Source organism: Malus domestica, chromosome 10 (assembly GCF_042453785.1).
Source record: "Malus domestica chromosome 10, GDT2T_hap1".
In the NCBI taxonomy this organism is placed as follows: Eukaryota; Viridiplantae; Streptophyta; class Magnoliopsida; order Rosales; family Rosaceae; genus Malus; species Malus domestica.
The window spans coordinates 28,752,641-28,773,224 of record NC_091670.1 but is presented as its reverse complement, the minus strand read 5'-3'; the positions used below and the strand labels follow the sequence as shown (position 1 = coordinate 28,773,224).

Here is a 20,584-nt window from a genome sequence, read left to right as displayed (position 1 = left end):
TGGATTCCTCCAATTGTTGACTTTCCTTAGCTTATTCTTGAACTGGATTTGATTTAAGGGTGGTGGACGCTTAATCTTGAATCGGACTTGTGATTTCCTCAAGGGCCATCGATGCTTGATCTTGAATTTGGCTGGAAGCTTCTTCAAGGGTCGTTGATGCTTGATTCTTGAAGGTTGACTCGAACACATGGCAAGCAGGCACGAGGTGAAGGTGACGACTTGTAGCTTTGTTCAATCTTTCTAATTCACACCTGAGCAGTTTGGTCAACGGTATGATATTCAAGATTGATGGGCTCTTCTTCCAGTTGGTGGCTTGATCTTTAATGATTTGATTCAAGGGTAGTGAATCGGCACGTGCAGCCCACAACGCCTAGCGAGTCAACCCAAGAATTTGAGGGTCAAAACGAGTCTTCCACCCAGAATGATTACAACCTTGATGATATGAGATACTTTTGATTTTGAAGAAGTAGCGAATGAATTGGCACATGCTTTGTTGTGCTTGTCTCCACATGCTTCAATGTATCATTTTCCCTTGCCTTATCTATTCTTCTGGCAGAATGTGGCATCTTCTCGAGTTCCTCAGCTCAGACTCCTTCTGCTGAGTTGACTGTGCAGGCTGCATTCTTCTCTGCTTGTTTCTTTTGCACGTTGTCTCCACATGCTACAAGGTATCATTTTCACTTGCCTTATCTGTTCTCCAGGCAGATGTGGCAGGTTCTTTGGAAGTACATCATCAATGGAAGACGAGTACTCGAAAGCAGTGCTAGGTAGGCAATCAGGGAAAGGTTTCAAGCAGTCGATTCTTTACTCGAGTTTGAGTGGAGGTTCCGGCATATTGCTTTCTTTATCTTTGTCTTTGCAGGTAAGAACAAGGACAAAGGAAAAGACAGGGAGAACGCATGATATGAGATACTCTTGCTTTCTACCCTGGTGATATGAGATACTTTTGCTTTGGTGTCATTTGTTTGCAGAGGTACCCCAAGGAATAAGGAACACTGAGTGACTCGAGAGGCTTCGTTGGGAAGGCATTCTCGGAGATGAAGAAAGGTTCTGTATGTCTGCCTTGCTATGGAGGGTGAAGGTGGACAGTTATAGGAAGTTCTTTAATACCTGTAAAGGTACTATTCTTTCACTCGTGTCGGCAACCATTGAGTGATTGATCAGTATGGCTTCACGTGCTTTCTTTTTCATCAGAAATCTTCGACAAATTGTCCGTAATTTCTGCCAAGCTGAGTGTGCATGTGACAGGTGTTGACGAGGCTGAAAAAGGTTGGCGCCTCTTCGATATCTGGGATCGGCGCTTTGACAAATTGCCCGTGATTTCCGCAAAGCTGAGTTTGCGTGTGACGGGTGCTGACGCGTTTGGAAAAGCAAGTTCCTCTCCGATTTTTGAATTGGCCTCTTCGAATTCTGAGCTCGCCTCTTCGATCTCTGAAATCCCGTCGAGTGTTGATTTTTATAGAGACATGCAGTTCGTTTCAAAGCACATTTGAATTTTTTGCTTGTAGAAACTCTTTTCTTGCACTTCTAAGATCTTGATTTGTCCGACCTCTTATTTCTTCAACACCTTTGAAAATATCTGGACCCTCTGACCGTCGTTTTGACTTGAACCTTGGTGAAGAGGCAGTCCCGCCTTCTCCAGACAACATATGGCGCTCATCCTTCATATCCCCTACTGGTCCTCTTACCGTTGGGGATTCGGTGATGAAGAATGATATGACCGCTGCGGTGGTGGCCCGGAACCTTGTCACTCCCAAAGATAACAGACTGCTTTCCAAACGGTCTGATGAGTTGGCTATTAATGATTCTCTGGCTCTCAGTGTGCAGTGTGCAAGTTCTGTGTCTAATATGGACCAACGTTTATTTGCTCGAACCCGTCAAGTTGAATCATTGGCCGCTGAAGTGATGAGTCTCAAACAGGAGATTAGAGGGCTCAAGCATGAGAATAAACAGTTGCACAGACTCGCACATAACTATGCTACAAACATGAAGATGAAGATTGACCAGATGCAGGAATCTGATGGTCAGATTTTACTTGATCATCAGAGGTTTGTGGGTTTGTTCCAAAAACAGTTGCCTTCGTCTTTTGGGACTGTACCGCGTAATGAAACTCCGAATGATCAACCTCCAGCTCCTCTTCTTCCTAGAGTTCCGCCGAGTGATGAGGTGCCACGTGATCAACCTTTGTGAAAGCTCTCTATTGTTTGTTGCTTGCACATTTGTAAATTTTTTTTGTTTGCATGTAGAATGCATTTTTATGTAATCTTTCCAGAGAAATAAATAAAATGGATTTTATTTCTCTCAATGCAATTTTTTTTTTTTTTTACTCATGTAAAAAATGTTCATTTATGTAAAATTTTGTTAGAGAAATAAATAAAATGGGCTTTATTTCTCTCAATGCAATTATTATATTTTTTTTTTATACATATTACATTATATATATGCACACACCGCACCATCATGACCCTTTTTTTTATTTTTATTTTTTTTTAATTTTCTTTCGGTGCTAGCCACCACCACTTTCTTTTGCATGCACCATTCCACATCTTTTCATCATTTTTTTTTCTTCTTTCATGGTGCTGAGGCACCACCTTTGCTTTTCCCTTTTCTTTCTTTTCCTTTCGCGGTGCTTACACCCACCATCACTAATGAAATGATGGTCCTTATACTCATACCGCACCATGATATATATATATATATTTTTTTCTTTATATACGGTGCTATGTAAGGCTGGGTTTGTGGGTGAAAACCCAGGCCGAGCTCGAGAGATGACGAAGGAGGAGGGGCTGCACTTACTGCTGAAGTTGATGGGCAGAAGGAGAGGGCCTCGGAGCACCGGTTCTTTAGCCTTGGAGGGCACGGGGTCGAGCTTGGAGCTGGAGACTCGATGAGCTGATGGTTTTGAGGATGTTAGATGGTGACTTTCGCCCCGACTCAGGTTGCTAGCCATGCACAAAAGTTCTTTTTGCGCTGGAACACGACATATTTCCTCTCTGCCCAGAGAGAGTTGTCAGCCTTCAATCATCGCCACCGTCATTTTCAAGCTTTTCGACTCCAGCTGGCCTCTCCACCTTCATCACCGTATCGGGGCAGAGAGCACTGAACAATCCACTCGTCATGGAAGTCGAAGCTCAAGAATCCAATTCCCAAAACAATGCCGTCGTCAGCTCCTCCTGCGAGATCACATCTGCATCGAAGCAAGAAGCCCTCTTCTTCGTTAAATCCCACAACTGAAACCTTGATGCTGCCGTTTCCACATTTTAGGACAACAATGCCGCCGTCCTCGCCGCTGCTACCGAGCTCGGAGTCGAGAATCACGCTGCTGGTGCTGACATTGCTGATGATGTTGAGGCCGAATCAAATGTTGCTGAGCATGAGAAGCACACCAACCTTCGAACCCAAGACCTTCCACCTGAGCGAAACATGGAAGCCATTTGTGGTGCAGCGACGGTGGTGTTCGCATATCTTAGGTCTGAGGATGAGCAATCGAAGTTGGCATCGCCGCCGAGGCCAAATGTGGTGAGTACGAGGTTGGTGAGGAATGACACGGGTCCAGTGGTTGCTGGAATTGGGTTGCGCCGGCGCTGAAGAAAACGGAGGAAGCAGAGTGGCATTGTCTTGTTCAGTGGGCTCCTCGAGGAAGCTGGGATCCTCGTCCTCGGCGTCGGTCGGGTGCGCTGAGAAGAATGAGAAAGGGTTAAGAACAAGTGGATGAGGTGGAGGGCATAACAGACCCGAGGGGGATGACAGATTGGGCTTGGAGGGAGAGGGACGACAAGTTGGAGCTTGGGCCTGGATATGTGGCTGGGCTCGCTAGCTTTGGAGAGATGAGCCTGGACGGAACGAGAACTTGCAGGAAGTGGGAAGGAATTTGGGCTTAGAGGCTGTCACTAGGGCCTGGATGACCTCATTTTGAGAGGCTTGCTGCTGATGCATATATATATATATATACCATTTATTATATTATTTTCTTTTAATTATTTATTTATTTATTATTATTATTATTTTTTACATGTGCTCCCTGCATTCATGGATTTCCTTGCTGTTTTGATGGATTACCCATGTTCACAGTTGGTGGCAGCTTCTTGTGAATATACAATTAGCGATGGAGTGGGCAGGATGTGGGTGTAACTGTCCAAAAGACTGCAGCGGGGCTTCGCTGTGTAGTGCCTCTTGATCATAGTTTTCCCTTGTTGGTGCGCTGCCGTGTGGTGTTGTGCAAGAGACTGCAGTGGGGATTTGCTGTGTAGTTCCTTTGATCATAGTTTTCCCTCGGTGGTGCCTTTGTCGTGTGGTGCTGTGCAAGAGACTGCAATGGGGATTTACTGTGTAGTGCCTTTGATCACAGTTTTCCCTCGGTGGTGCCTTTGTCGTGTGGTACTATGCAAGAGACTGCAGTGGGGATTTGCTGTGTAGTGCCTTTGATCACAGTTTTCCCTCGTTGGTGCCTTTGCCGTGTGGTGCCGTGATAGAGACTGCAGCGGGGATTTGCTGTGTAGTGCCTTTGATCACAGTTTTCACCGGTAGTGCCTTTGATCACTGTTTTCCCTCGGTGGTGACGTTGTCGTGCATATTGACCTTGCCGCTTGCCGTCGTTGCTTGTTGTTGCTTGTTGTCACTGGAGTTTGAGGCAAAATGTAAGGCGTCAAGCTTCATGATCGGCTAGTCGTTTGACGGCGGTTATTGAAGTTCTTCATCGATATTGATCATGGTGGCCAGAATGCACTGTTGTTGCTGCTTGGAGCTCGTTCCAGTATGTCACTTTTTACCGTGTGGGGTTGTGCAAAAGACTGCAGCGAGTTTATGCTGTGTAGTGCCTTTTGTTATAACTTTCCTCAGAGGTGACGTTGCCGTGCACACCGACCATGCCGCCTGCCAACTCATTCCTTTAAAGAAATAAAGTATTCGTATTTTGAATTTGCTCTTTATTCTTCAAAGCGTTCATGTTTTTGTTTTTGTTAATGATGTGATTGTACTTGAAGTTTTAAAGTTTCAAGTTGCCTACGTACCCTCGGTTGAGGAGGGATCAAGTCATGACGTAGTTCAAATACATTTTTTTTTGTGCCGTACGCAACTTCAACTCGTGCAGGCAAGGAGCTTTTGGTGCCGTTTGCAGTTTCAACTTGTGCAGGCAATGAACGTTTGTTGCCTTGTACAGTTTAGGCTCATACAGGCGAGGAGCTTTTGTTGTCCCCTTTTATGCTCGTGCAGACAAGGAGCTTTGGTTCGTGCAGTTTAAGCTCGTGCGAACAAGGAGCATTGGTGTTGCCTTTTAGGCTCATGCGAACGAGGAGCATTGTTGGTTCGTCAAACGATCTGAGAGAGTCGTTCCTCGCAATCTTCATAGCATGGAGTCTTGACTGAGTAGTTGAAGAAGTCTTCTGGGAAGATGTCACGCATCGTGATGGGGATGGATGATCTTCGTGTCAAAGTTTCATTATCTCCAACACTTTCACATTGTTCTGGAGGTTGACAGGAGCTGTTTTGCCCCCTTTCCCATTGGTGAACTTGTGGAAGAGATGGTTGCTGCTTGGAGAGGCGTTCCTCGTAATCTTTATAGCAAGGAGCCTTGACCGAGTAGCTGAATAATTTTCTGATGAAGAAGAGATCGCTCATGGTCGATATTTGTGTCGAAATTTCCTCATCTTCAACACTTTCACATCGCTTTGGAGGTTGGCGAAAGCTGCTTTGCCCCCTTTCTTATTGGTGCACTTGTGGAGAAGACATATGCTTCTTGTGCAGTTTCTTCGGAGTGACACGAGTCCATCCTTCAACTTCACTCAGCTTGACTGGCATGGTTTTGGAGCATGCCTTCAGCGATTGAGGTGAAGATTTTGAGTTGACAGAGTTGGAAGTGACGTCTTCTTCTGGGATTTCGTCTTATTTGTCTTCTTGGGCCTCCTCTTCAGTGAGGTCTTCTTGGGTTTGTTGGCGTGAAGATTGGCCGGTGTAGATGATGGTGTGCCTCCTTACCTTCAGTGGTCCTTTTGTGTCAACCTCCAAAGTTGCTTGGCGCTTCATCCTTGAAGGAATCAAGCTTTGAACATCGTCTTTTCCTACTAGACTGTCGAGCTTTTCTTCCTTTGGCGTTGTCTTCCTGTTTCTAGAAGGCTTCTTAGTTTCTTCAAGTCTGTCTGAAGTCGATAGTTGTGGAGGAGATCTAGCTGTGCCGCTTTGTTTCTTGGGTTTTGATAACCTTTCAAAAACAGATCTTTGCGGTGTTGGCGTCATAAGCCTTTTGAAGACGAAAGTTCGTTCTCGACCACTAATGCGATCAAGCACCGAAATTCTAGGTTTTAAATGATTCAGCCTGTCGAAGACTGAAGTTCGAGGGGCGGGTTTAGGCTCCTCTTTTGGCCTTGTGGCTTGTGGTCTTGGCTTCTTCATTTTTTTGTAGGTTGGCGATGTCCACCCTTTCTTATCACCAGTATATGCATCTTGGTTACTTGCCCCTGGTGATGGTTGTGTAGGAGGTACCGTGTGACTGGAACATTGACGGGAATGGTCATGCATTCTTCGGAGATGCACAGGATCGAGTGATCCAAACACGATAGTAGTAGTGTGTGCCGCAACCGTGTCTTCGAGGTCAAGCTCGATTTTCCCTTGTTGTGCTAGCTTCAGGATGAGATTTTTCAGTACGAAGCACTTTTCCGTTGGATGACTGATGAAACGGTGGAATTTACAGTACCTTGGACTATCAGTACGATTCATCTCTTCCGGCCATCTGCATTCAGGTAGGTCGATCACCTTTTTGTCAAGCAAGTCTTTCAACATGGCAACTACATCAGAGTCAGGGAATGGATACGTCTTCTCTTCGAGCTCATTCAAAGTGCGTCTACGCATCTTTTGATCACGAAAAGCTTCGGCTTGAATCGCCTTACCTCGTGTAGGGATTTTGAAATGAGCTGTGTTGACCGTCATTGCTTCCTTGGTGGGTTTCCACGCAGTCTTCTCCACCTTTGGACCAACAACTTTGTCATTCTTGTAGTCGGCGATTGGTTCTTTCTTCCCATGATGGGCGATGCTTAACTCCATGTCATGGGCGCGAGTGGCCAATTCCTCGAAGGTCTGTGGTTTAATGCCTTGAAGGATGTATTGCAAACCCCATTGCATGCCTTGGATGCACATCTCGATTGAAGAGGTTTTCGAAAGCCTGTCTTTACAGTCGAGGCTTAGAGTGTGCCATCTGTTGATGTAGTCAATGACTGGCTCGTCCTTCCATTGCTTTATGCTCGTTAGCTCTAGCATGCTCACAGTGCGGCGGGTGCTGTAGAAGCGGTTGAGGAATTCCCACTCCAATTGCTCCCAGCTGTTGATGGACTCAGGTTCTAGGTATGTGTACCACTCAAAGGTGTTTCCTTTCAGCGAGCGCACAAACTGCTTGGCTAGGTAATCCCCTTCGGTCCTTGCGTTGTTGCAAGTTTCAACAAAGTGGGCAACGTGCTATTTCGGGTTTCCCTTTTCATCAAATTGCATGAATTTTGGCGGTTGATAACCCCTCGGCATCCTTAAGGCGTCAATCTTCTTTGAATACGGCTTCGAGTACAACCCGAAGGTATTTGAGCTCAATTCGTACTATGCCTTGATGGTGTTGGTGATCATCTCCTGCAGCTGCTAGATAGAAAGAGATCCCATGAGTGTCGCTGCTTGGTCTGGCTTCGGCTTCACATCGATTTTCTCCACATGAGGCTCTTCTTCTTCACCAGCTCATCTCTTTAGTGGGTCGGGGTTCTCGCCGTCCTATGGCTCCAGTCGGCTGACAAGTACAACAATTTGCAAGTCTTTTTCTTCCACAATCCGTGTTAGCCTTGCGATCGCTTCATTCATTTGAGCTAGTTGTTCTTCGATGGAGGTAACGCCGATGGTCATGACTTGTGCAACCAATAGACATGACTTTCCTTTAGACATCCAAGATGCTGACGAAGAACGTCGTTGGCTGCTTTGGGATGTCATCTTGTGTGCCTCAGCAGCATGCTTCGGTGCCCCCAACAAGGTCAGGTTGATGACGGACTCACGCCTTTGATGCTCTCCTTGTTTCTTTAGCAGCACCAACTTTGAAGTGGCATGTTGAGGAACAGTTGTGGCGCCAATGGATTATCCGTTCACGGCAAAAATGCTCAGGATTCTTCCCTTGGTGGTTGCGAAAAAAGCTTGTTCCTTGCTTGATGCCATTGACTTTGAGGTGTGTTTGGATTCCTTGAACGAAGAAAGAGATGAGAGGTAAAGATAGTCCCATTGAGCGTGCCAAATTTGTGAACACGAAATTTTCCTGAAACAAGAGAGACAAGAACATGTGCACAAAATAATATTTGTATTTGATGATTTTGGGTTACAATCTCTCTCAAATTTGATCATCTGATTCGATCTCCGTAAGGTGTTGATTTATGGATGTGCGATTGATCCAAAGGGTCGTTGGGCTTGATCTAAGGATGAACGTTCTTTAAGGGTCGTGGGCTTGATCTTTGGAGGTGGATTTGAGCGGATCTTCAAGGAGCCGTTGGGGCTTGATCTTGAGGATGAGTGTTTCTTCAAGGGCCGTTGAGGCTTGATCTTGAATAATGGTGATGAACGAATCTTCAAAGGCTTTTGGGCTTGATCTTGAAGAACAGTGATGAACGGATCTTCAAGGGCTTTTGGGCTTGATCTTGAAGAACGGTTGGATGTATGGATTTGTCGACGTTGTTGATCCAAATGGCTGTTGGGGCTTGATCTTAGGATGAACGGATGATGAACGATGAACACTTTCTTCAAGGGCCGTCAGGGCTTGATCTTGAATTGGTGGAAGTTCTTCAAGGGCCTTTGGGGCTTGATCTTGAATTGGTGGAAGTTCTTCAAAGGAGTCGTCGGGGCTTGATCTTGAAGGTGGATGATTGTTGATCCAAGGGCCGTCGGGGCTTGATCTTGGAAGAACGATGAACGAAGAACGAAGAAGGTTTTCTTGATTCTTCGGGAACCCGGATGCTTGAAAGCTTCAGAGTTTCAGAGCTTTAGAGCTTCAAGGTGTAATATCTATTAGTTAAATGAAATGAATGAATTGGCTTCTATTCATAAAAATTTTCAAGGACTAATTTTGAATATAATATTCCAGATGAAATAAGTCGTTTCTGCCAGGTGTTGATACGTGTCTTGTTTGATGACTTTTCCAACTCATTTCAATTTTTCGTTGAGTCACACGCTACGTGTAAAATTTATGTAATACATGAGTGTTGAAACTTTGATTTATCGGTCAACATTTATTTACCAAAATTTCGATGTCTACAGAAACACTTTAAAGTAATAGTCTATACTGGAATAAATTTTTTAAAGTTAAAAAAATTTTGGTCCCAATTTGGGAATCAGTTATGTATTGAAATAAATTATGTATGGTAATAATTTTTTTTATTTTTTTTTTGGTCTGATTTAACGAAACCCGTCTCCATATACTTATAAATGTCATTGAGGACAAAAAAATGCGGAGGTTTGGTTCGATCAAGCCGACTAGTATTGGAAATAAGCCATAGTGCAATAAATAATATTTTCTAACCACACGTCTATTAAATAATAACTTTTAAAAAGTTATAAAATTTGTTTGATCCCAATTCGTACAATTTTAAAATTTGTTTGATCCCAATTCTCATACCTTGTAAAAGATTCCCTTTTTCTGAAGCTTCTCGAAAAACCCTTACAATAATAATATGAGATTTTTTGATATAGATCTAAAGTAACAAAAAATTAGACCTATTTCAAAAGTTAAAAGTCACTAAAAATTAAACTTGTTTCAAAAGTAGGCCTACAAAATTGACCATATTCCAAATTCTCCCTAATATTATATATATGTAGCTCAAAAATTCAACCAAAAAAAAAAAAAGAAGTCTAGAAGATATATTCCATTCTTCCAACTCATATTCCATCCTCTCAAACAACCATTCCTTCTTAATATTTTCATGGCTGCAGAACCCTCCTCATCAGCAAGTTCCTCATCATCTTCAGACCTAAGAATCATAGTTGAAAGAAACCCTTCTGAATCTCGCTTATCCCAACTGGACATCAAGTGCTGGCCCAAGTAAGTCTCTCCCTCTCTCCCTCTCCCTCTCTCAATAAATAGAGGATTAGGCGCGATTAGCTCTTTGTGCCAATTAGAGTCACAAGTGAGCCACTTTAAGCCCTAAATAAGTGAGGACTAAAATAATAAAAGATCAATCATTGCTCAAGAGGATTAGGCGTGATTAGCTCCTCAGTGCACATAGTTGTCATCTCTCTCTCTCTCAAGTATATATAACTTAGGTTTTTTTTTTTAAGGTTTATTTATGATTTGTTTTGGAATTATGAATTTACAGATGGGGTTGCTCGCCGGGGAAGTACCAGCTGAAGTTTGATGCAGAGGAGACGTGTTATTTGTTGAAGGGAAGAGTGAAGGCGTATTATCCAAAAGGGTCGTCGGAATATGTCGAGTTTGGAGCTGGAGATCTTGTCACCATCCCAAAGGGACTCACCTGCACTTGGGATGTTTCTCTTGCTGTTGATAAACACTACAAATTCGAATCTTCTTTTTCTGCTTCTTCTTCTTCTTCTTAATTATTATTATCATCATTAATCCATAATTATTGTCTTCTTTTGCTCATAATTTATTCATATTGATTATTGTCTTCTTTTGCTCATAATTTATTCATATTTTTCGATATTTTATTATTTTATTATTTTATTTTTCTAGGGTTAGTGAATTTAGTGAGAGATGGATATCTTGTAGTAGTGGCCTAAAGAAGGAGAACAATTAGTCAATGCATGTCCCATTGGAACTAATCCTCTTTACGTATTCGAGATCGCCTTTAATGTTCCTTTGACTGGTCAAATATGATATTTTAGAAAGAGAAAACCAAAGAAATTCAACTATTTGTGGGCAATGATATTGACACCCGCCTGTTCTTCTGGTTTTTTTTGGCTTACAAACGTAACAAATATGATAAATTATAAGAAAAACTAATGAAAAGGGTTTGAAAACTTTGAATTTTAATGATAAGAACAAAATAAATAGTACCATGATTGACTTTTTAGTGTAAAAATGTGATTTTTCGTTAAAGTGAACAGTACCGCGTAAAGAAGCTAAAAATGTTGAAGACTGTAACCCAAGAACACAGAGTACTGGTCGTTAGCTCATACCTCTACAGAAATCACATGGATTTGTAAAGCTTTCAAATATATTGGATTTCCCCTACCTCAAAATCCTCATCTCTAGTGTGATAATATTTCTTTAATCTCTTTAGCTTCTAACCCTGTTTTCCATGCCCGAACTAAACATGTTGAAATTGACTATCATTACATCCGTGAGCTTGTTCTTGCTCAACTTATCAAGATTCAATATGTTTGTAGTCAAGATCAATTGGTAGACATTCATACAAAGTCCCGGTCTTGGCAGAGATTCTTATATCTTCAATCCAAGCTTTCTCTTGGTCCTTTCGATGCTTCCAAGTTCAGCTTGAGGGGGTGTAAAGAAGCTAAAATTGAATCATCAAAGTGTTGATAAGAATGGTTTATAGTTTGTTATGCTGTTTTGTAAATGGTTAGTTTGGTTATGGGTATAAGTGTAATATGCTAGAATACCCAATACTATATATAACAAACTCTGTTGTAATTATACATTACATTGAATGAAAGGAAAGCCTTCAGATTCTATACAACATGTTTTTCGTTAAAACTCTCTAAATTATATATTACCCTCTCTTCTGGTCCTCTCTCCTCTTATTTTCATTCTTTTCTCTTCCCTTCCCTTCCCTTTGCTTTTTGTCTTTTTGTCCGCATAAAAAATTCAATATAAGATGTTAACGTGGCTTAATCGTAACCGTTCAAGTAAAATGGGAGAAAATGAGAGAGATTAAAGGATGAGAGAATCCTATTATGGGTCAGATTTGAGTTTTTTTTTTTATCTATGTGGTACAAATTTTGTGGGGCCTGAGACGATCACGTTGACATATAACGGTGAAGTTGACGGAAATTTTATCGGATGTATAAAACTAAAATATAATAATAAGTAATGTACAAGATTGAAATGTTTTAAAGAAGCTATATATGGTTGTAACTTCACTTAAGAGGGTAAAATAAAATGTAATTTAACCCAGACAGGTATTTGCACAAGGTAGTGCTATTTACACACCTTTTTTTTATTTTTTTTAATTTTGCACACATCTTTGTAATTTTTTTTCCATTAATTTTTTCCAATTCTTTCATATGACAACCAAAAATTGAGAGAGGTGTGTGAAAGATAAAAATGAATTTGTTGATAGCACCACCCTTTACGCAATATCACCTAGACTTTTGCTAGTGTGCGTATTTACCACTTGATTTTTTTATTTACAACCTAGACTTTGCATTATGTTACAACGCATCATCTACTTTTAAAATTTCTGTTAACTGATAGTGTGGGCAACATAGTCGCTACATTTAATGTTTACGTGGACCCAACGTGCGCACCACTTGGACACAATTTAATTTTGAAAACAAAAATTAGAAAGAAAAACAAAAAAGAACCCTAATAATGGTAGTGGCTCCTACGCGTAGGCCCCCTTTAATCTCCCCCACCAGCTTCCCACCCCACACCCTTCAACTTAACCACATCGACCACTCCTCCCTCTCATTGCTTCCAAATTTGTGGAGTATAGCTGGGAGTTTCAGAAGTCATGAATCAAATGCGACTCGATCAAGTTGGTCGGTGGTTCCACTAGGAATTGTTGGTTTCATATAGAAATAGTAGGAAAATGGGGTCGTATTGATTGATGAAGGAAAGAGATCATTTTTTTATTTTTAATTTTTATATTGATTTATATTTGCTTTATTGTACCCCTATGTTGTATATGTTAATTAACAAAATTTGTAACTATAGGTGGTACATTGCTACATAATACAAAGTTCGGGTTGTAAATAATAAAATTTGAAAGTTCAAGTGGAATCGCACACCAGCAAAAGTCCAAGTAGTATATGTGCAAATTCCCCTAACAATAACGACTACCATTTATTTCTGAATAATTTATCCTAAAAAGTTTAGCTATTAATTTCAATGCAATATACAAATAAATTATCAATATGAAGATTGGTTAAGATTATTATTTGTATGTGACCGCAATTAACAACCTTGACCAACAATTTTGTCAATACAATGTCTCAAACCATTTAGCAAGAAAGAAACACTCTAATTTAATAACATGTTAGATTGTCAGATCAATGCAGAAACGTTATGGCTTCAATTAACAATTTGACAACCCAACATATTCGACTACCTAGCAAGAAAGCATACCCTAACATCGAGTGATGGGGGAAACGTTTTGTGTTGGAAGTGTTAGGGTTTTTTATTTTGGTAAAAGGATGGTACAACTTACAAGTCCAATAGACCAAAACGTTTGTTTGGACAAAGTTTACTCTAGGGCTTCAAATCCCATCCTTTTTTGTTGACGCAAAAGCTGGACAAGATTTTTGGATTTTTTTTGTTTGGAATTACAGACACAGAGAAGCAGTCTCCATATCAAAATTGCACTTCACAATTAGATAAGAGTTACATGAATACAAAATCGACTTCGAACGGTCTGTTGATTGACCAAACACGGGTTTATGTACAAGCACGAAACTTCAATCTCACTTTGTTGTCACCCGTAAATGCGTAAACTCCGCCATCAACCTCAATGAAGCTGGTTGTGCAATCTTTCAGGACCCCCGAATAGAGCTGTGGTTTGAGAGAAGCACGCATAGGGTTAGAACTATGTGGCTCCAACTGCAGAAGCTGTTTTATGGATTTGCTTTCCCAATATCTACATTGCCATGGATCCTGCAACCAAAAAACCATTCAAACAAAAGATATAAGGCGGACGATTACTCCCAAAATACGAAAATATACGATGCTCATAAAATCTGGATTGCAACAGTCTCGGTAAAATGCATTTTGTATCGTCTGCAGAGTAAATTTACAGGACTCAAAGCAGGGGAAGTGAAAAAGAGATGCTACACGTTCTAGTCTAGTTTTTATAACTTAGCCTCTTCCGAATTACTAGACATGGAAATTATAGCAATCACATACAGATGATACGATTTTATGGAAACTTCCATCCGAAGCCACAAACATCAAACAAAACCAAACACCAGTACTCGAAACCCTAATGTATTAGATTGAAGCCAACAAACACAAATAGTCAAATACACATCAAATTTTTAACCAATTGATACGATCCAAAACCATCCCCAGAACTATAAAAGTCAAAATAAATATATAAGTACATAAATAACCCTCAATTTATGATACCAATAACACCTCCCCTCCCCCCACCCTCCAAAAATAAACAAAAGGAAACAAAAGCCAATAAAAATCAAACCCAAGTTCGCAAATTATTATAAAGGTAAGCATGCAAACATTGAATTTATAGGAAAATATATCTACCTGAAGGAAAAAGGCTAGGCTTTTGGAGTTTATAATATATATGCTCAGCAAGCAATCTCTGAACCATTTCCCTCAATATCTGAACAAAGAAGAGGAATTCAATTCTAGTGAGATTAAATTTTGGAACGGTTTCTGAGTTTCTGAGAGAGAGAGGGAGAGGGAGAGAGAGAGAGAGAGAGAGAGAGAGAGATGTCAAAGTGAAGTTCCAATAGATTGCATGCAGTGAATAATTGAGTCAAATAGGTGGTATGGGCATATAAGAACACAACAGTTGACAACAAACACTATATTTTTTCAATCAACACATACACACCAACTTTAATTGTGTACCGAATGTAAAGATTTTCAAATGGTAACATTATCACCCGCCAAACCCGGCACCCCAACTTATGACTTTATTGATCCCTTATAATGACACAAGGAAAACTCATGAAGAAACATGAAAGGAAGAATATGCTACAACCTTGCTGACTATACTGCAACAGCTGTATTTTCCTCTGTAAAGTATTTTGGTCCAAAGAAATTTTCATCATGGGTACCATCAAACTGGAGTACCCTAAGCTTCCCTTCCTGCAATTCATAGAAAATTAGTATTGTAAATGTCAAACAAAACTTCTAGAAAAGAACAAAAGAGCAGTAGATTGATCATTGCAAGATTTCTGAAACGTCAGAAGCACACCTTGGTCCCATAAACCAGACCTCCACCAGCAAAGGGATGAAAGCAAGCAACATTAACCTCATCCTCTGCACTGGGAAGTATTCTCACAAGTTCCATGTCTGAAACTCTGTAAACCTATATATGGTAATTAAGAGTGCGACAAAGTAAAACTTTAGTAACAATAGTAAACAACATGCCAATTGAGACAGTTCTGACATGTTAAAATATTAAGCAGAAATATATCTGCAGTGCTTTTCATTTTCCAATTAAATAAAAAGGAAAAACAGAAAAAGAAAAAGTTCACTCGATTTTGAATTTTTATTCATCACTCTGTCATAAGCATTGAAAAACAAGTTCAACCATTGTGCCTTCGCAATATCACCAAGTAGGCATACTATTACATTCCTTGAATGAAAACTATCCAGCATTTTACGCTTTCTAACTTATATGTCTACAAAAAGAAAGCATATGTCAACGAATGGTACTTTTTGCCAACTAATACTTTCCCAAAGAACAAACAACATGCAGAAAGTGAGATAAAATAATATCTATTCAGTTACGGAACAAGAGGGAAGACTCTGGACGCTCACCTCAAGAACAGTGTAAATAGGTAAGGTTGTATCCCCATCAATGACAATACTTTTAAGAAGAGAACCATGGCGTCGACCATAAGCCAATAATATGTGCTCAGACGTGGGGGAGAACTGCAGGCACAACATAAAGCACAGAGGCTCAACTCAAAATATCCTTCCCACATCGAAAGCAAAAGTACCAGTAGTTGGAATTTACGCTAAATCAACTATAAGTACCAAAGCAACAGGAACATATACAATTTATTGTCAGTGGCAAATGACAATAGATGGTAGGCTAAACAGCTTCCAGAAATAGACATATAAGATTAAACCAAAAAGAAAGTCATTATCCAACTTAAACCTGCATAATTATTAACCATGAATTTCGACCTTATCATTCATAGAACAAGAGGTCAAGGATCCAAATCATGTTAGAAAATGAGTCCAAGGTAATAAAAGCATGGTACAAGGCACCAGTGAATAAATCGAAACAAAAGCAAATAGCAGTCAAATTTTCAATGAAACTAACTTGGATTGAAGTCAAACAATGTGCTGCTCTAATAGCCCGAGACACAAGTATCGAACCAAATCTGCACGAGATAGTTGAATAACTCATATATAAGATGTTGATAAAAGAATAATGGAAATAAGAAAGTTGACGAAAGGATTAGAAGTTTACGTGGCTTCCTCAAGTGAATATATGCGAAGCTCATACATAACTTGGTGCGCTGAGATTGGGTGGCGAGTCGGGGATGTTGCAATTCCAGAATCCTGAGGAACTAGACTTTGTAGTCCAGGGTCAGCTTCCGTATGAGGAAGCATGCACGCAACACAGGCAGCTAAAAATCTCCCACAAGGGGAGAAATGAGCACCCATTTCACTGCAAAAGCATATGCAACACAAAGAAGTTGTAACATAAACATAATTGCAAGCTAAGCACAAAAAATCCACAAAATGCATCTGATTACAACTGTTTTCAATATAGATGTGAGTGCTAGAAGATATTGTAAATTTGCAATCAATTATTAAGCCATGTAGAAGAATGAATAAGATTACAAAGAGAAAGCTGGAAAAAGAAAACGAAAAAAAAGGAATACCAAAACTGTTCACATACCTGCAAAGAACAGCATGGGGAACGGTTAAACGACATCTTTCATCATTCAGCAGAGCAGAAGGATTTTTTATATCATGCGACCATACTCTTAGTTTTACAGTGCATGGTAATTCTGCAGCTGCTGCTGCAGCCATTAATGTATCAATATCAGACTGGATTCTACTAATAATGGGCTGAGCATCATTCTCATCGGGTTGGGTATTTAAGGCAGTACTATCCCCTGATTCTGGTCCAGAGAAGTGGAACCGTGGATAATGCTGCAAATCAGATCTTCCAGAAAGCCCAGATACACTGCTGCTTCCTGGCAATGCCAAAGAAGCTACCACATCCGCCACATTATGCGCAGACAGATGCGACACCAAACTAGAAGAACCCATAGACTGAGCTAAATTGTCAAGCCCACCACGATTTAGAGGAAGCATTGAGGGAAAACTAGCTTGGCTTTGACCTGTTAACCACCCTTGGAGAAAAGGTAGCTCCCAGAATGCAGGATCTCTATATGGAAACGTCCTATAAGGTTGCCCAGATTCAGTAAAACCAGGATGATTTGAAGTATTTTCAACTCTAATATTCGCAGAATCAAAATTAGTCAAGCTTCCATGCTGGCTTCCCCCTACAGCCGGCATCTCATCAGTCTCCATTGCATCTCCTGTGCGGTTACAAATACCACTTCTCGTTCCATTAAGGAAAGAATTATCTGCATTGCCTTCAGCGTTGAGATTGGAAACAGTTGGATCTGATGGAAATGTCTCCATTGGAGAAATTGTGGTAGCATCCTGCTCTGCTGCATTTGCATCTGCTTGAAACTGCATTGAAGCAGAGGTGACTTGCATGCTATTTGATCCAGCAGGCCCATTTTCAGGCTGCATTACTATTCTTGGATCATCTACACATGGCAGCACGAAGACAAAAGGCAAGGACATAAGTGGTAGTTCAGTAGCCAAACTAAGACGTTCACTAGAATCAGCGTTTGCCACAAAAACAGCAGGAGATGGATAATGCACGTAGCCGGGAGATGTTGCTTGAGACATTGAGGAATCTGAAGAGTCAAGATCATTGACCTGCATATCAGTTCAATAATGTAACCTATACGATATCAGGAATGAATAATCATTTAAATACCCTCTGGAAAATTACCTCAGCAGTTAAGAGGAATGGAGCAGCTTGGGGGTGAAAATGCACTGCTCGAAGGGAACGCCATGTTTTCAATACCATGTCTGGAGAAGAAGGTTCCCCATTGTATTTCCATATAAACAACTGAAACCATATTTTCTATGTCAGTGTTATCAAAACATATATGCCCATTACTAATCATCAAGGACTTATATGATATAACAAAGAACTGTCATAAAAAATCAACACCTTGTGTCCTGATGCAACAGCTAGGAGTTCCCCTTTGGCATGAAAAGCAATAGATGCAATAGGTCGATCTAGGAAGAGATTCATAAAGGGATATGAACTATGTCAGAATTCTAGAAAAAATACAATGTGTCAAAAAAAAAAAAAAAAAAAAAAAAGCTGCACTACTAAATTTGTAAGACATTGAAGTTTCAGAAATTACAGAAATCACGAGAGCCGATACAATCTGATGTGTTTAAATCCCATAAGCGAACTTCATGATCCAAACTTCCACTAGCAATTATTTCTGGATTCAGAGGATGAAACCTAACCTGTAAGAATGCCATTAGTTACATCCACGTCAAAACAATAATCACAATTTGGTGGTTCGATTTTGGCTGTACTGAAAAACACATGCCCCAGAAGCAACTACCGCAGCCATTAATTAATTAATTAATTAAACATTTTGGACCAGCTAATTGGTACATAATATTTCAAATAAATGGGATAAGATTATTTAATTTGTATCTGGTTTTTCAGCAGACTTCTATTTACATAGATTTCACTTTTGGCTAAGAAGTTCAAAGAGAAGGATGCAAATATTAGGAAGAAAATGAAGAATAAATAGATCTGCAATTGCACAAGCCATACGTACCACCCAAGGTGTCCTTCTATGGCCGCTCAAAACCTTTACGCATCTGCCAGTTAGGCAATCAATTATCTTTACAGTGTGGTCACCACTGCGAGAATGAAAAGATTTGAAATAGAGTCAAAATCAGAAATAAGTATTCAAATCTAAATAAGTGAACAAAATGAGATAACTTACTGTGTAGAAGCAAGTTTTCTTCCATCGGGGCTGAATGCTGCTGCAATGGTTGACCTTGGAGGAGGCACTAAATCACAATACTTGGCTGACAAGTGCCGCAGTGACTCTGCTTCAACCCTGAAAGATCAATGAAATAAAGATTCAATAAATACTGCATGGCATCTTTGATAACCTCATATAGAAGGTACAAAAAACCTCACACCCAAACCTGCTTGAAAATAGTTAAAAAAGAGAATGGTTGTTACCATGAGAGAAGGCCACGTTTTGCATCTCTTGTTGCTTCACCCTTAGGCCCATAGGAGGAACTAGCTTTCCTTTTAGAAGTTTCTCCCCACCCCCTTCTGGGCGCATGTTTTGCTCTAGGTGAAATCTCCCTTCGTGCTAGCAAGCCAACCACATTTCTGCCACAGACAAAATTAAAAAGTTCACTTGTTTAGGAGTATTATGATGTTAATTCACATGTAAACTTTCACTATTTACGAAATGAAACGTTTGAAATAATCAAGGAAAAATTATTATTTCAAAAAGGTATAAAAATCTCTCTATTTATGGTCGATCTTTTAATAATATATAATACCAACAATTCCCACCAAGTAGTCAAATCCGAATCTATCGTTTTAAATCAACATCTCAAACTGCAGCCTTGCAGTATTTGCCCTATTCCAGAGCCATAGCTATACAATCAATTCATTTCTGAAGCGTATAAGCGGTCCAAGCCAATCGGTGCTGATCCATTCTTATGCCCTATGTACTTTCGATCATTAACACCGAACCGTCCTATGTACTCGAGACTGTATCATAATTCGAACAAGCATTTCGCACAAACCAACAGAATTGGAAAGCTACATTGAACTTGAAATCTATAAAGCGCAACTAACCACTAAGATGGGATAATTTCAAATTAAACGAAAATACAAAAACTGAATTAAAATATCCAACTTAAACTAAACACGACGATTATCGGACTGGAGATTCCTAATTACAATAATATAACTCAAATTCAACACTTGCAAGAATCAAATTTAGCCAAATCCAAAATCGCAGATGCATACGGATCGAATTACAGCAAACAAACAAAACCCTAACGCAATTCAGGGACGATTGAGGGATTCGAATTCTGACCTGCAGGGAAGATGCTCGGAGGACGGAGGGGGAGAAATCGGGGTCTGATCCAACGGCCGCGAAGGTCCTGCCATCGTAAGATCGGACTTCATGGGAATTTCGCCCAACTTGCGACCCCAATTTTGGAATTTGAATTTTGAGGAGAATTCTGCGAAATCTGAATCCGAGGAGAGAGAAAATTTAGGAGAGAAAATCGAGGCTCTCTCGCTCTCTCTGATGCGGGAAGAAGAAGAGTCTATTCCTCTCTCATTCCTATGTACTTCCTTCGTCGATTTTACCAAAGGCCGAATGCGCAGTCGCTGCGTTTTTACCAAAATGCCCTTCTGATTCCCTCCCTTACTTTCTACTTCCTAATTCCAACCGTCCATCTGAATTTCTCGAGGGTTCGTATTGCGCCACATCAGCGTAAACATTTTAAATGTTTTAAATCAAAACGTTATGTCGTTTGTTCTCCTTCATGTCACGAATAAATTATGACCATCCATCACGCATCGTCTAACGTATTAACTTTCTAACACTAAATCATACCCGATTGATTCGGTATACTGTCACAGTAACA

General features: G+C 40.4%; 2 protein-coding genes across 4 annotated transcripts; one reads left to right on the top strand and one right to left on the bottom strand.

The window, feature by feature from the left end:
• Positions 1 to 9,815: 9,815 nt before the first annotated feature.
• On the top strand, positions 9,816 to 10,625 carry LOC103445451 (uncharacterized). Its single transcript, XM_008384462.4, has 2 exons — positions 9,816 to 10,042; positions 10,317 to 10,625. The coding sequence occupies exons 1-2, from the start codon at positions 9,924 to 9,926 to the stop codon at positions 10,552 to 10,554; spliced, it is 357 nt and encodes a 118-aa protein (XP_008382684.3). The 5' UTR covers positions 9,816 to 9,923; the 3' UTR covers positions 10,555 to 10,625.
• Positions 10,626 to 13,487: 2,862 nt separating this feature from the next.
• LOC103445452 (uncharacterized) lies at positions 13,488 to 20,280 on the bottom strand. 3 transcript variants are annotated; one of them, XR_001791243.3, is made up of 15 exons: positions 20,026 to 20,280; positions 19,149 to 19,304; positions 18,904 to 19,020; positions 18,733 to 18,817; positions 18,301 to 18,409; positions 18,102 to 18,169; positions 17,877 to 17,996; positions 16,740 to 17,800; positions 16,305 to 16,505; positions 16,155 to 16,215; positions 15,644 to 15,757; positions 15,075 to 15,188; positions 14,859 to 14,965; positions 14,396 to 14,474; positions 13,488 to 13,789 (listed from the first exon to the last, which is right to left on the bottom strand). XR_001791243.3 is itself a non-coding variant. In XM_008384463.4 (14 exons), the coding sequence occupies exons 1-13, from the start codon at positions 20,115 to 20,117 to the stop codon at positions 14,867 to 14,869; spliced, it is 2,397 nt and encodes a 798-aa protein (XP_008382685.4). In that variant the 5' UTR covers positions 20,118 to 20,280; the 3' UTR covers positions 13,488 to 13,789; positions 14,859 to 14,866. The 3 variants fall into 3 exon arrangements, 2 of the variants coding, with proteins under 2 accessions (XP_008382685.4, XP_070663183.1); XM_008384463.4 differs by lacking the exon at positions 14,396 to 14,474; XM_070807082.1 differs by lacking the exons at positions 13,488 to 13,789; positions 14,396 to 14,474; positions 14,859 to 14,965; positions 15,075 to 15,188 and adding an exon at positions 15,340 to 15,504.
• Positions 20,281 to 20,584: the final 304 nt, after the last annotated feature.

Excerpts from the sequence above, each read along its gene's own strand:
- LOC103445451 (XM_008384462.4), top strand. The coding sequence starts at position 9,924 with ATGGCTGCAGAACCCTCCTCATCAGCAAGTTCCTCATCATCTTCAGAC. Across the intron at positions 10,043-10,316 it reads GACATCAAGTGCTGGCCCAA|ATGGGGTTGCTCGCCGGGGA; the intron begins GTAAGTCTCTCC and ends ATGAATTTACAG.
- LOC103445452 (XM_008384463.4), bottom strand. The coding sequence starts at position 20,117 with ATGAAGTCCGATCTTACGATGGCAGGACCTTCGCGGCCGTTGGATCAG. Across the intron at positions 18,818-18,903 it reads AGAAAACTTGCTTCTACACA|TGGTGACCACACTGTAAAGA; the intron begins GTAAGTTATCTC and ends TCATTCTCGCAG. Across the intron at positions 16,216-16,304 it reads TATTCACTTGAGGAAGCCAC|ATTTGGTTCGATACTTGTGT; the intron begins GTAAACTTCTAA and ends TATCTCGTGCAG.